The 14875-nt window shown below is 41.6% G+C and overlaps 1 protein-coding gene across 1 annotated transcript in view; it reads right to left on the reverse strand.

Moving 5' to 3' along the window:
- Positions 1-385: 385 nt before the first annotated feature.
- Positions 386-14875, reverse strand: part of GLCE (glucuronic acid epimerase) — a 142740-nt gene continuing 128250 nt past the window's right edge. The window contains exon 5 of the mRNA XM_006866551.1: positions 386-1410. Within this exon, the coding sequence (XP_006866613.1) occupies positions 386-1410 (1025 nt within the window). The remainder of the gene's footprint in view (positions 1411-14875) is intronic.

Consider the following 14875-nt stretch of genomic DNA (forward strand, 5'->3'; position numbering starts at 1 on the left):
CTTTCAAGCATAAACATAAATAGTCACACTTTATAAGAGCTTCACACTAAGTGTTCAGGTACGTGCTAGACAGCTGGCTGGGGCACCGTTATCTTTCCCCAACTGGGAGAGACTGGGACAACTGTGTGGCCACAGAGTGACAGGGCAAAGGGGCACAAACCTGTGTTCAGTCCACTGACTGAACATTTTTCTGCTCTAATGCCCCCTGCATGTCTACACATCCAACCCACGGAATGCAACTGTCTCGGAAGACTGGTTGTAAGGGTCACCTGTCACTTTGCTGTCATCCACAAAAACCCAGGCCCCAACCTTGGAAGGAGCTGTGCTGGGAGAGCGCCCCCAGCATCTGTGTGGAACAGGCTGAGCGATGCTTTGGGTGTGAGCTCTAGTTATGCTTTGCCCTGCTGCCTTTCAGGTAGCTTTTCCATCTCTTGACAAATTCTCTGAAGATTGGGGACTCATCGATGGTGCTGAGGAGCTGCAGCTGGTTGATGTGGGTGGTGTGGTAGTCCCAGCGAGCCAGGTTGGGCGCGATGCCGAGCATGAAGTGACGGAGGTCGTAGATAGTTCCTGAGCCAGTGTCGTACAAGGGGAGCATGGCTTTCAGGGACTCCATGCCACGCTCATACAGGGTCCTTGCTTCTTTCCCGAGTTTTTCCCCTGCAGTTTCCTTTAAATCATACAGTCCAATCAAAGAATACATAAAGCCATTTAAAACAAAAGAGCTAGGTGTGGTTGGGTACTCTTCATACCAGTCATGTTTATTCATAAACACAGCCTTAACTCCATGCTGCTCTGATAGAAACTTGTAAGGGGTCGTTGCCCTTAAAGCTGAATTGAGGAATATGTGGTCTTTTGTTAATAGGTAGGCCCTGACTAGTGTAGAAATAGCTTGCCCTTGGGCCATTGCAGAGTACCACCCTGGCTCTAAAGACTTGAACCCTTCTCCTAGTTTCCGGGTCACCATGATTGGCCAGCCACCTTTCTCATCCTGGTTCCTTACCAGCCAATCACTGGCAGCGAAGAATGCGGCCATGTGTGCTGTGGTAGAGATGGTAATGTTGTCGAGGAATCCTTTCCCTTTTGCAATTAACTTAACCACCTTCTTGGGCATTATTTTGGTTGGCTTGACTGCTTTTGTGTTGGAAAGACCCACTCCTTTCCTGAGGTCAGTGACCAAGTCCCTGGTAACTGTGCTCCATGCCGTTCTGGATCCAATGCCATAGTAAATGTCTCTGTCCTTAAAAGCAATGAGCTGGGTGTTGGAGACATAATGGACAGTGAAGACCTGATTCTTTTCGGTGGTCTCTAGAACCACAGACACACTCCCATTTGTCAGGAACTTGAGATCAAATGAAATAATAAAATCTTTTGTGTTCCCCAGTTGTAGAGACACACCATCACTGGTTTCTGTAGGGGGAATATATACCAACAAGAGACTGGTTAGAATAAAGACTCTTCTATATGTAAAAGTTAACTGCAATTCATTCTGACAGCCAATGGCTCTCTAAAATCAACACTTCAGTTTTCTGCAGGTCATCTTTTTTCCCCCTTTCCTTGAACTAAATTAATCATAAACAAATGACTGACTTGGTGAGTTCACGATGGCGTGTGAGCATCAGGCCAAAGCCTTCTGCCCTCTCTGAATTACATTAGAGGGTTAAGAGTAAGTGGTTGCAAGGTTCTTAATCAAGCTGCCTTTTCCAGATTTGCTGCTGGCTGATCAATAGTTGATGACTACTGTAGCATACTCATTCGGTAAAAAGGAAAAAAAAATTGACTAAAAGCTGGCTCAGCATATAATACTGCAAGATAGTGGTTAAAAGGAAAGAATTGTTATAAATGCATTTAAAATGTATTATTTAATTAATATTTTAATATGCATTATTTAATTTAATATTTAATACTGTGTGTCTGGCAGTCTTCTCCAACAGGCATCAGTCAGTTTGTCTTACTGTGTGGCTTGCGTGTTGCTATGATGATGGAAAACTATGCCATTAATATTGCAAATACTAGCAGGGCCACCACAGTGTATGGACATGGACTACAAATGGGTTTCAGTGGACCCTGCAGACTAAGGCAGACTAGGAAGAAAAGCATGGCAGTCTATGTCCTAAAACTAACCAATGAAAGGTCTACAGATGTAACTGAATGCTGCCTGATGCAGTGCTGGATGACGAGTCCTCAGATTGGAACCAGACTGCCGAAGCTGGAGGAAGGCCTTCAGGACTTCCACTTGCTGATGTGGCATGAGTCAATATGTGAATTATCAACTGAAAACATCCATTAATAGTAAGCAGTTGGAGCATACAAAGTATGAATCAAGGAAAATTGGAAGTCATCAAAAATGAAATGCAACGCTTGAAGATATCAATTAACAAGCTAAAATGGACTGAGAGTAGCCATCCTGAATCCACCGATCACATAGTCTACTATGCTGGGCATGACAAATGAACGAGAATCGGTGTTGTATTCATCATAAAAAAGAACATCTCATGTTTGTGTCAGTGGAGTACAGCCTAAATAAAAGACCAGTTAATACAGCAATTATTCAGATTTATGTACCAACTATGAATGTCAAAGATGAAGAAATGAAAGACTTTTATGAACTGCTATCTGAAATTGGTCAAACGTGCATTGATAACTACTGGTAATTAAAATGCAAAAGTTGGAAACAAAATTTAAGTATCAGCAGTTGGAAAACATGGCCTTGGTGACAGAAACAATCTTGGAGATTGCATGATAGAAATGTGCAAGACCAATGACTTACTCATCAGGACTAAAAAATACTGCCCCCACCTCCCAGCCCCCCTGCAAATACAATGACTATACACCTGGATCTTGCTAGATGAATTACACAGAAAACAAACTGACTACATCTGTGGAAAGAGATGGCAAAGATGTAGAATATTACCAGTCAAGACAATTCCAGGGCTTGAATGCAGAACAGACTATCAATTGCTCATGTGCAAGTTCAAGTTGAAGCTGAAGAAAATAAAATCAAGTCCATGAGAGCTACAGTATGATCTTTAATTCATTCCATTTTAATATAGAGACTACCTCAAAAACAATTGATGCACTAAACACTAATGATCAAAGCCCAGAAGAATTGTGGGAAGAAACCAAGGCCCTTATACATGAAGAAAGTGATTAAAAAGTTAGGAAACTAAGAAAAGACCAAAATGGATGTCAGAAGAAACTCTAACAGTTGTTCTTAAGCACAGATTAGCTAACGTGAATGGAAGAAATGACAAAGTAAAAGAGTCGAACAGAAGATTTCAAAGGCGGCCTGAGAAGACTAAGTGAAGTATGATGACAAAATGTGTAAAGACCTGGAGTGAGAAAACCGGAAGGGAAGAACACTCTCAGCATTTCTCCAGCTGAAAGAATTGAAGAGAAAATACAAAACCTCAAGTTGTGATATTAAAGAATTCTACGGGCAAAAATAAATACAGAATCACTGTACCAAAAATAATTGGTTGACATTTTACCATTCCAGGAGGCAGCACAGATCAAGAGCCACTGGCAATGAAGGAAGAAGTTCAAGCCTCACTCAAGGCACTGGTGGAAAGCAATTCGCCAAGCATAGAGGGAAAACCAACTGAGATGTTTCAACAAAGGAATGCATCTCTAGCAGCGCTCATTTGTTTATGCCCAGAAATTTGGAAGACAGCTATCTGATCAAATAACTGGAAGAGATCCATATATGTGCCCATCCCAAAGCAAAGTGATCCACCAGATTGTGGGAATTCTCACATACAATCATTAATATCACATGCTAATAAACTTTTGTTGAAGATACACATTGACAGGGAACTGCCAGAAGTTCAAGTTGGATTCAGAAGAGGACATGGAATCAAGTTTATCATTGCTGATGTCAGATGATCTTATCTGAAAGCAGAGAATACCAGAAAGAAGTTTCCCTGTGTTTTATCAACTATGTTAAGGCATTCAACTGTGTGGATCATAACGGATTATGGATTAACATTACGAAGAATGAGGATTCCAGAATACTTAATTGTACTATATGGAATGTGTGCATGGATCAAATGGCTATTGTTTGAAGACAACAAGAAGCTATGGTATGACTGACTATTCACAACAGCAAATAGATGGAGACAGCCTAAGCCATCATTGGAAGAATGGATAAACAAACTTTGGTACATACACACAATGGAATATTATTCTATCTTGAAGAATAACAAGGAAGCTACAAGCCACCACATAACATGGATGAACCTTACCTTGGGGACCTTATGCTGAGTGAAATTAGTCAGTCACAAAAGGACAAATATTGCATAAGACCATTATTATAAAAGCTTAAGAAAAGATACCTATACTAAAAGGAATGAAAAAAAAAAATCTTGGTTGGTTACTGGAGGGGGTGATGGTGAGGGGTAGAGGGGTGTGGGAGGGAGGGGACGGTAGAGCACAGGGTTGGGGTTAGACACATCATAGTTCAGGTGTTGGGGAGGGCAATGCAAGGGGAGGGGGTAGAAGAACAAGGTAGATAGGGGAACACTGAGGCAGGTTTGCATGGGCTAAATAAATGGGACAGAAGCAAATAGTGATGCATGCTCTACTCTGGAACAACAGGGCTCTGTGATACAGGGATCGTGACATAGTCTGAAGAGAGGAAATAATGTTAAGATGCTTGACTGTCTTATGAATATTGGTGTTCTTTGCTTACTATTGTAAAATAGACACTTGAGTGGGATAGAAAAGAGTATTAGGAAACATGATTACAGAAAGCTCTGCAAGCATATTTCACTGGGTAAGTTCTAGAACTTGTTTAAGGTTTTCCAATCAGTTATAGGCTGATTTTCATACCTAAAATGAGTTCTATAACTTGCCCAGTGAACTAGGTTTCTTGCAGAACCTTTGTAGTGTATAGGACCTTAGGTAGACTCCTGAACTCCATCCAGAACCTTCTGAGGTGGGACATCCCCACTAGAAAGGACAAGCAGACCAGCCTGGAACAGCTAGAGCAACAGAAGATACTTCTTGAAAAATCAGCAGGAAAAATACAAAACAAAAATGGCAGTCAGATTGGCTGCTACAAGAACAAGCAAGGTGTTTGCCGGGGAGCCATCAAGGCAAGCAATCAAGTCCCTTTGGGACAAACTCCCCTCCAAGACTGAAACTCAAAGGGAACACATGAGCAGGCATGTAAAAGCTTGCTGGTGACCACGGTGGTCTACTGGGAGAGGTGGAAAGGCAGCAATGAAGAAATGGGCTGAGTTCAGCCATGGTCCATAGACTCCCGTTTACCTGGAGACGATAGAGAGAAGATGAAGGGCTGGATGGTCTGAAATGTGGTGAGGCCTGGGGACTCCTAAGCCCATGGGCAAGGGCATAGTCATGGATGGCTAGAGCTGAGAGTAAAGTAAGGGGAGATGCACAAGACAGTCAAATTCGCAGACAGTACCCATTTGACCTAGCCTAGATGGCTTGATGATCAGAACTCGACTAGTGGAAGATAAAAAAAAAAAAAAATTTTTTTGGATAAAGGAAACGAGTGTAATTGCTACAATTCGATGAAGCTGACTTGTACTTATGGATGTGTTGTTAAATGCCATCGAGTCAGTTCCGACCCATAGCGACCCTGTATAGGGTTTCCAAGGAGCGGCTGGTGATGGATGTAGTAGCTGAAAATCCCAACTGAGAGGGAAGGAATCTTCACATCAAGTATCAGTCCTATCCCCTCTGTATACAGGGTAAACAGGGAAAGGCAACTTAGACATTGGCGATAAAGGCACGAAGTGACTGGCTTACAAGTTTTCAAGAAGGAGTTTAGTTTAAGAGTGGTGGCGGGGGGAAGATAGAGTCTCCACTGAATAGTTTTCATCTTGTCTAGAGGGTCTGGTGAAAAGAGATGGGGATAGGAGTCTTATGATTTAATAGTGAGTAATTGTTATCATAGGAGTTCTGGTGTGGCGCTGTGGGTTAATGCATCAGACTGCAAAGCCATTGAACTGCAAGGTTCGTGGTTCAAGTTTACCAGCTGCTCCTCGGAAACCCTATACAGGGTTGCTATGGGTCAGGATCGACTTGATGGCACTTAACAACAACAACAAATTGTTATCATGGCTAATTGCAACTGTCACAACTGTAGAGGTAGAAGTTTTAAAACAAAAATGGGGGAGTAGTTCATCGTACAGTCCAGAAACAGAGGACCCTAGGACTACCAAGGGAGAAGAACACGAGCGGAATGCAGGACCTTATCCAGAGAAGCAGCGACACCAGAGATGGAGTCAGAGATGAGGACATGGAGAGATAGGGTATATGTAACACCCTTTGGGGCTGCATCACCTTTGATCTTGTTGTTGTTGTTAGGTGCAATGCAGTCAGTTCGGACTCACAGTAAACATAAAACGTAAAACAGAAAGAACCACTGCGGGGGCCTACGCCATCCTCATAACCACTGCTATGCCTGAGCCCATCGCTGCAGCCACTGTGTCAAGTCATCTCATTGAGGGGGTTCCGCTTTTTTGCTGACCCTCTAACTTTAGGAAGCATGATGTCCTCTCCAAGGACTGGTCCCTCCTGATAACATGTCCAAAGTACATGAGATGAATGAAGTCTTGCTATCCTTGCCTCTAAGAAATATTCTGGCTGTATTTTTCCAATACAGATTGATTCTTTCTCTTGGCAACCCACGGTATGCTCAGTATATTCTTCATCAACAATGCACCAGTTTTTCTGCTTCCCTCATTAACTGTGCAGCTTTGGCATGCATATAAAGGCAACTGAAAACATTATGGACTAGGATAGGTGCACCTTAGTCCTCAAAGTGGCATTTGCTCTTTAATGCTTTTTAAAGAGGTCTTTGACAGCAGATTTACCTGATGCAATCCATTGTCTGGTTTCTTGACTACTACTCCCATGAGTGTTGATTATGGAACAAGTAAAATGAAATCCTTGTCAACTTCAATATTTTCACCATTTATCATGATGTTAAGGAGACAAAGTCTAATTGCGAGGTCAGCAGTTTGAATCTATCTACCCCAGCAGCTCGCTCTCGTAAAGGTTTATAGTTTCAGAAATTCTACACAGGGCTGCTATGAGTTGGAACAATTTAACTGCATGCTACCACCTTCACCATCACAATCATGATGTTGCTTATTAGTGTAACAGATTCAACTGGACCTTTATTTTACAAGAGATAAAAGGAGTGAGAAGCAAGCCTAAAATGAGGGACCTGACTATCACCAGGGAAGAAGAGTCAGGAACGAACACAGCCTTTATACCCAAGGTCCCTGAGCTGAAGACCTCGTGGACTCAGGGGAGATTGAGGCCAAGAACCATGGTGACCTCTAAGGGGCGCTGGGCCTGTAGCTGGGGGAAAGAAGGCTCCTTCTAGAGAGCCAACAGAGAGAGAAGAGAACCTTCCCCTAAGGCTGGCAGCCTATACATGGACTTGTAGCCTCCTAAACAGTGAGATTTTGTTAAGTCGGTTCAAACTCACAGTGACCCTGCACAGGGTTTCCGAGGCTGAAATAGTGGGAGCAAAAGTTTCATCTTCCTCTCATGGAGTGGCTGGTGGACTCTAACTGCTGACTGTCTGGTTTGCAGTCTAGTACTCAAGATACTGTGGTGCTGTAGGATAAGCACTGGACTGTGTACTGCCAGGTTGGTGCTTCAAAGTCACCAACTGCTCCTCGGAAACCCTACACAAGGTCGCTATGAGTTGGAACTGACTCCAAGGCACTTAACAATAACATCAAACTGAGAGAAGACATTTCTGATAGTTAAAGCTATCCACTTGTGTTGAACACGGTCAACACTTCTCAAGCTGAGACAGCTGCAGAAAGAATGAAAAGTCTTGGGTTGCAATATTGAAGGATATTGTTATTTATTTATTTATTTTTTAAATTTAAGGTTTTTATTGTGGATTGAGTGAGAGTTTTACATGTACCATCAGTTAACAGTATTTCTCTCTATCCACTTTAGCTTTTTAAAAAAACAAACCAAAAAAACCACTCAGGCATATATAATAATTTACATCTCCAAAGGGCACATTCTGCAAGTCTGTCTCCTGGCCACCAGCTCTTAGTCCTTCTCTTCTTAGTCCATGAATCTAGAGTCCTCAGCCGCTCCCAGGATATTGTTTTTGTTGTTAAGTGCCATCAAGTTGGTTCCAACCCATAGTGACCCTGTATAGGGCTTCCGAGGAGAGGCTGGTGAGTTTGAACCACTGACCTTGCTGTTGAAACCGACTTTGCAGTCCAGTGCATTAACCCACAGCATCACACCAGGACTCCAGTGAAGGATTATATGGACAAAATATTGAATGATGCAGAAAGCATCGAAAGAATATGGAATATACAGAGTCACTGTACCAAAAAGAAATAGTTGATGCCAGGCCATTTCAAGAGGTAGTATAAGAAGACCAATGGTGTTGAAGGAAGACTTTCATGCTGTACTGCACTTTAGGCATTTGTGAAAAACAAGGCTCCAGGAATGGACTGAATACAAATTGAAATGTTTCAGCAAACTGATGCAGCACTGCAGAACTGGAGGCACATATGCATTTATGTAAAAAATGTGGAAGACAGCTACCTGGCCAAACAATTGGGAGAAATCCATATCTGTGTCCATTTCAAAGAGAAGCGACCCAATAGAATACAGAAATCATTGAACAATATCATTAATATCACATGTAAGTAAAATTTTGTTGAAGATAGTTTAAAAAATGGCTGTAACAGCACATCAACAAATTGCCAGAAATTCAAGACAGATTCAGAAGAGGACATGGAGCAAGGGACATCATTGCTGATGGATTTTGGCTGAAAGCAGAGAATACTAGAAAGATATTTTTACCTATACTTTATTGACTACGCAAAGACATTTGACTGTGTGGATCACGACAAGCTATGGATAACACTGCAAAGAATGAGTATCCCAGAACACTTTATTGTGCTCATGAGGAGCCTGTACATTGACCAAAAGGCAGGCATTTGAACAGAACAAGGCGACATGGAATGGTTTAAAATCAGGACAGGTGTGTGTCAGGACTGTATCCTTTCACCATACCTATTCAATCCATATGCTGAGCAATTAATCTGAGAAGCTGGATTATATGAAGAAGAATGTGGCATCAGGATTGGAGGGAGACTCATTAACAAGCTGTGGCATGCATATACTATAATCTTGCTTACTGGAAGTGAAGAGGATTTGAAATCAAATGATGTATTCCATTAGGCAAATCTGCTGCACAAGACCTCTTCAAAGTGTTGAAGAGCAAAACTTTGAAGAGCAAAGATGTAAATTTGAGGGCTAAGGTATGCCTGACCCAACTCCTGGTATTTTCAATTGCTTCATATACATGTGAAAGTTGGACAATGAATAAGAAAGACTGTAGAAGAATCCATCCATTTGAATTACAGTGTTGGATAAGAATATTAGAAGTACCATGAGCTTCCAGAAGAACAAACAAATCTGTGCTGAAATAAGTATAACCAGAGTGCTCCTTAGAAGCCAGGATAGTGAGACACTGTATCTTAAACTTTGGACATGTTATCAGGAGAGACTTGTACCTGGAGAAGGACATCATGCTTGGTAAAGGGTAGGGTCAGTGCATAATAGGAAGACCCCCAGTGAGAAGGTTTAACACAGTGGCCTCGCAGTGGGCTCAAACATAACAATTCCTTCCATGAGTCAGAGCCAACTTTACAGCAACTATAAGAATGTTCTCAGTACTTTACACATGTCAACTCATTTAATCCTCACAACAGTGACAAGAGAAAGGGGTTATTATTATTCCCATTTTATAGCTGAGGAGCAGAGACACAGAGAAATAACTTGCCTAACATACAAAGACACAAGTGGTGGGCTGATACGATACGTGAACTCAGGTTGTGTAGTCTGGCTCCAGATCCCGTGCTCTTCAGCACAGTTGATGCCAGAAATTGACAGGGTCATTTTCAGACATTCAGGGAGTTGTGAATAAAATTTCTAGAGATTAAGCAATCGCCTTATATAATCTACAAAAAGAAAGGGACAAAGTATAGGCTTAAGAGTTAAAAAAAAAAAAATTCTTTTTGAATTCTTGCTCTATCACCTATAAGCTCTGAGAACTTCAGCAAGAGCCACCTCGTTAAAGCCTTGGTTTCCTCACATGTTAAGAAGAGATGATAACACTTTACAAGGTAATTGTAAGGACTGGAAAATAAAACAAAACAAAACAACAGAGAATAGCCTGGCAGACAGTATTAAATGATAGTGACTATTACTATTATTATTCTGAAACCAGAGGATTCAGAGGCTATTAAGACAGTAAAAGCTATTTTCTCTGGGAAATGATCAAATAGGAAATTTCTCTTCCATCTCTGTAGAGCAATGATGGCCGAGGCTTGTAAAGGTTTTCTGAAAGCTGCTAATCTAGATCTGCCAAGAAAAGAAAACAGTGGCAACCAGAGGGATGTAGTATACACTTTAAACTATTGAAGGTCAATATGAATATCTTCATCTTTACAAAGCTTAAATTCCCCAAACATGTATTATCTTGTTTGATCTTTACAAATACCCTCTGAAACTGGTAGGGAAATTATAATGCCCATTCTTGAGGTAAGGAAAAAGGGGGCAAGGACATAAAGGTTAAATCCTTTACCCAAGGCCAAAAACTAAGCTTCCTGGACTTCCAAGTCTGTAACACATGGAGCTGGATATGGCTCCCTCACGGGGATAATCAGTGTTTAAGGGTTATTTCAACAGCCATAGAAACAGATCTGTTTTGAAGAGATGTTTAGTGTGCCACCAGGAGCAAACACAGGCAATGTGAACAGATGCTAATGGACACAGTGTGACCAGTTTGGAGAGTGTGTGAGTGTATTTGGCCCAAGATTCTTAATTACTTCATTGATGTAACAGACGGTTATGGGAGTTGAAACAAGAATGAGAACATCTTTGATAGACTTATTCATCAAACGATCCTTTAGATGACTTTTAAAAAATGATTTCAGAAGTATACTTCCAATACAGTAAAAACCCATTTTATCTGACAAAATGTCAATATGCAATCTCTCTCTAAACCAACATTTCTCTGTGTCATTAGTAACACGGAAGCTGATGCTCAGTAAAACATCCCTGAAACACTGCAAAACTCTGAACTGACTTATAAATCACTCAAGATTAAATTATATTCAGCAGAACCGACTATCTTCAGTGCTACTTTTTTTTTTTATCCTTAGGATAATGCTTCATTAATCAGACAATATCATTAACTATGACAGTTATTCTCACCAACCTGGATAGCAACGATCCATCTTTAGAAATCCAAATTAGAGAAAGCTGAACAATTTCCACCCAGAATTCCATTCTAATTTGTACTTTATATTTACAAATCTGATGAAATGACATGGTTCAATCAGTCACCTGTATCTCAATATAGCAGATCTGTTATATTGAGATACAGCCTGATTGACTGAACCAAATAATTTCCAAAGAAATCAGTAATGACTGATGTCATGAGATGTAACCTCTTTCAAACTATTAATTTTCCTAAAACCTTGACACCACCAGGGAAAAGTGACAGAGAAACCATAATCCTCAAATTAAATCAACCATCACAGTCTTTACATCTTCTGAGAAAGGTCTTCTAATTCTCATTTGACACAAGTACAGAGAGGTTAAAGAAGCTGCCGGCAGCACTCAGGAGGATGTGAATAGTTACAAATGGGATGTGACTGCAGTTGTAGCAACCAGTTTGACGAGGTTCTGAGTTCCCCAAGAAGGTCTTATCTGGGGGCCCCTGCTTTATGTTTCAGGGTCTCTATTTGAGTCCTGGTATGGTATTGTAGGATAAGCACTGGATTGCTAAAACTACAAGGGTGGTAGTTCAAACCCACCAGCTACTCCTTGGAAACCCTATACAGGGGCACTATAAGTCAGAACTAACTGGATGGGACTTCACAACTTGAGTCTGAACCCATTCAAGGGCACTAAACAACAACAGCGTGGTTGGAAATCTAAGACTTCCTCTTCTCTCGGAGCAGTTATTACCAGGAGTCAGGGATCTGTTTATTTTTGGTACGTGTACTTCAGGTAATAAGGAGCTCTGGTAGCGTAGTGGTTATGAATCGGGCTGCGAACCGCAAGGTCAGCAGTTCGAAACTACCAGCTGCTCCGCAGGAGAAAGATGAGGCTTTCTACTCCTGTAAAGATTTATAGCCTCGGAAACCCTGTACAGGGTCACTATGGGTCAGAACTGACTCCAAGGCACTTAACAACAACAACAACTTCAGGCAATAAAGGATGATAAACATTTAAGAAGAGCCTCAAAGTCAATGCTTTTACATACAATAAAAATGGTTTTCATTCATTCATTTAATCAACAAACTTACTGTGAAGAATGAGAAGAGGCCCTAATCACAACTTTGCAGAACACTGAAAGGGAAGGGTCAGGCAGAGGAAGAGAAGCAACAGATCAGAAGAAGCCTGAGAAAGAATGGCCATCCAGACAGGAGAAGGTGAAGACAGGGAAAGCCGACCAAGAGAAGACAGGACTACAGGAAAGCTCATTTATGAGAGGCGGAGGCATAACGTTTCCATTGAAGATTAGCAAGTGGAACAAAGCATTCTCCAACAAATACTACACTGAAAACCACACTGCAGACCCACATTATATTCTTTTCCCTAGATGATTTTGTTCACTTTCAGGAAGAAAACTCAAGGCTGACAGAATTCAGCCTCTGCTCCTCCAAAGCCTCACCTCACTTGGGTGTATGCCCCCACTTTATACATATGAAAACATACACCAATTCAAGTTTCTCCATGTATACTTTAGTGACACGGATGACATGCTTCCAGCTGTGCAGCCATTTCCCCCTTGTTTTCTGAGTTGGTTCTCCGTCACTGACATAACTCACTGCCCCTGAGGTGCCTGTCTAGTCCTCCCAGGTGCTGCACAGTGTGATCCTATTGAGAGCCTTCTTAAAAAAGCAAGACAAGCAAGGCAGACATTTCTCACTAGTCAAGCTAAACGATTGGTTTTAAGATGACTTCATGGGATAGTTCGTTCTGCTTTGTTTAAAGAGCTAGCTCAGGGCAACGGTTTCAGGGGTTCATCCAACTTTCATGGCTCCAGGATGTCTAAAGTTCATGAGAATTTGAATTCCGCAGTCCTTCTGTTTTCGTTTCCCCCCTTTACATCAGGATTCTTCTGTGGAATCTTTGATTCAAAGCTTCCAGTAATGGTGGTTGGGCATTCCCATCCAGTTCTGGTCTTATGGCAAAGGAGGCAGTTGCTAATGGAGACAATCAGCCACACATTTTATATCCTCCTTCTATCCCGACTCTCCCTGCTCTGTTGCTTCAGGTGAATACAGACCAATGGTCCTATCTTAATGCTTTTAAGGCCCTGGACACTATGCATCAAACCAGGAGGTAGAACAGAGGCACTCACATATTATTAGACCAGTTAACTGAGATGTTTCATGAACCCATGGCCCTAAACCTCCCAACCAAGGAACCAGATCCCACAAGGTGTTTGGTTATACATAAACAACCTCAGTAGCTACTCTTTCTTCTTTTGTTGTTGTTGTAAATACATACCACATTTTTGCCAATGCAACTTTTTATATGTGTACAATTTATCAACAGCAATTACAATAATTGGATGAGCAGCCCTACCCTTAATGTGACTTTCTACTACCATTATCCTTTCTCCCCCACCTCCCTTTCTGTCCCTCACCAGCCTCTGCCCTCATTAGCAATAATAATAAACTTTGGTCTCTATACATTTGCCCTTTTTTGTCTTTTTATACAATAATTGCCCTTTTGTGATTGGCTTATTTTGCTCAGTTTAAGAGTCCTGGTGTGGCACTGTAGATCAAGCACTGGACCACAAGGTTGGTTTGAACCACACGGTCAGCGGTTCCAACTCATCAGCCACTCCTTGGAAACCCTAATACAAGGTCACTGATGGCACTTAACAACAACAACAAAGTCTTCAAGTTCTATCCATACTGTACCATGTATCAAAACTTCATTTCTCCTATTGGCTGAACAGTATTCAATTGTATGTAACAACCACATTCTGCTTGTCTGTTCATTTGCTGATGGGCATTTAGGTTGTATCTACCTTTTGGATCTTCTAAGAGTAGAATTGCTGGGTCATATGGTAGTTCTGGAGTCCTGTTGTGGAGCTGTGGGTTAATGAACCAGACTGCAGAGACGTTTGAACTGCAAGGTTGGCGGTTCCAGCTCACCAGCCGCTCCTCAGAAACTCTACACGGGGTCGCTATGGGTGGGAACCGAGTCGATGGCACTTCACAACAACAACAACACGGTAGCTCTATTTTAGCTTTTTTGAGTAACCATCTTACTGTTTTCCATGCTATAGCATTTTGCATTCCACCAGCTAGGCACATGGGATCTAATTACCCGACATCCTTACCAACATTTATTACTTTTTTGTTGTTATTGTTTCTAAGTCATCTTGTGTTGCTGTCGAGTCTGTTCTGACTCATAGCTATCCTATATATAGGGTTTCTGAGGAGCGGCTGGTGGCTTCAACTGCCAACCTTGAGGTTAGCAGTCCAGTGTTTACCCTAATTAGAAGGTGTGAGTCCTTCTATTTTGTTCTCTTTCAACACTGCTTTAGCTATTTGGGGCTGCTTGCCATTTCATATAAGCTGAGGTTCATTTTTCTATTTCTGTAAAGAAGGTTGGATTTTTGGTTGGGATTGCATTGAATTTATAGATCACTTTGGGTAAGGTATAAGCTTTTATGTACAAGTCCCAATTGCTTCTTTGCAATAATGATTCTCCCAATTTATCCTTCAGGAGCCCCATTCCTCTGAAAACCAGCCCATCTCCCATCGTGATTTCAATAAAACAGGTGCTTTAGCAACAACTTCCATGGACCACCAGC

This window comes from Chrysochloris asiatica, unplaced genomic scaffold (genome assembly GCF_000296735.1).
Source record: "Chrysochloris asiatica unplaced genomic scaffold, ChrAsi1.0 scaffold00092, whole genome shotgun sequence".
Classification (NCBI taxonomy): domain Eukaryota; kingdom Metazoa; phylum Chordata; class Mammalia; order Afrosoricida; family Chrysochloridae; genus Chrysochloris; species Chrysochloris asiatica.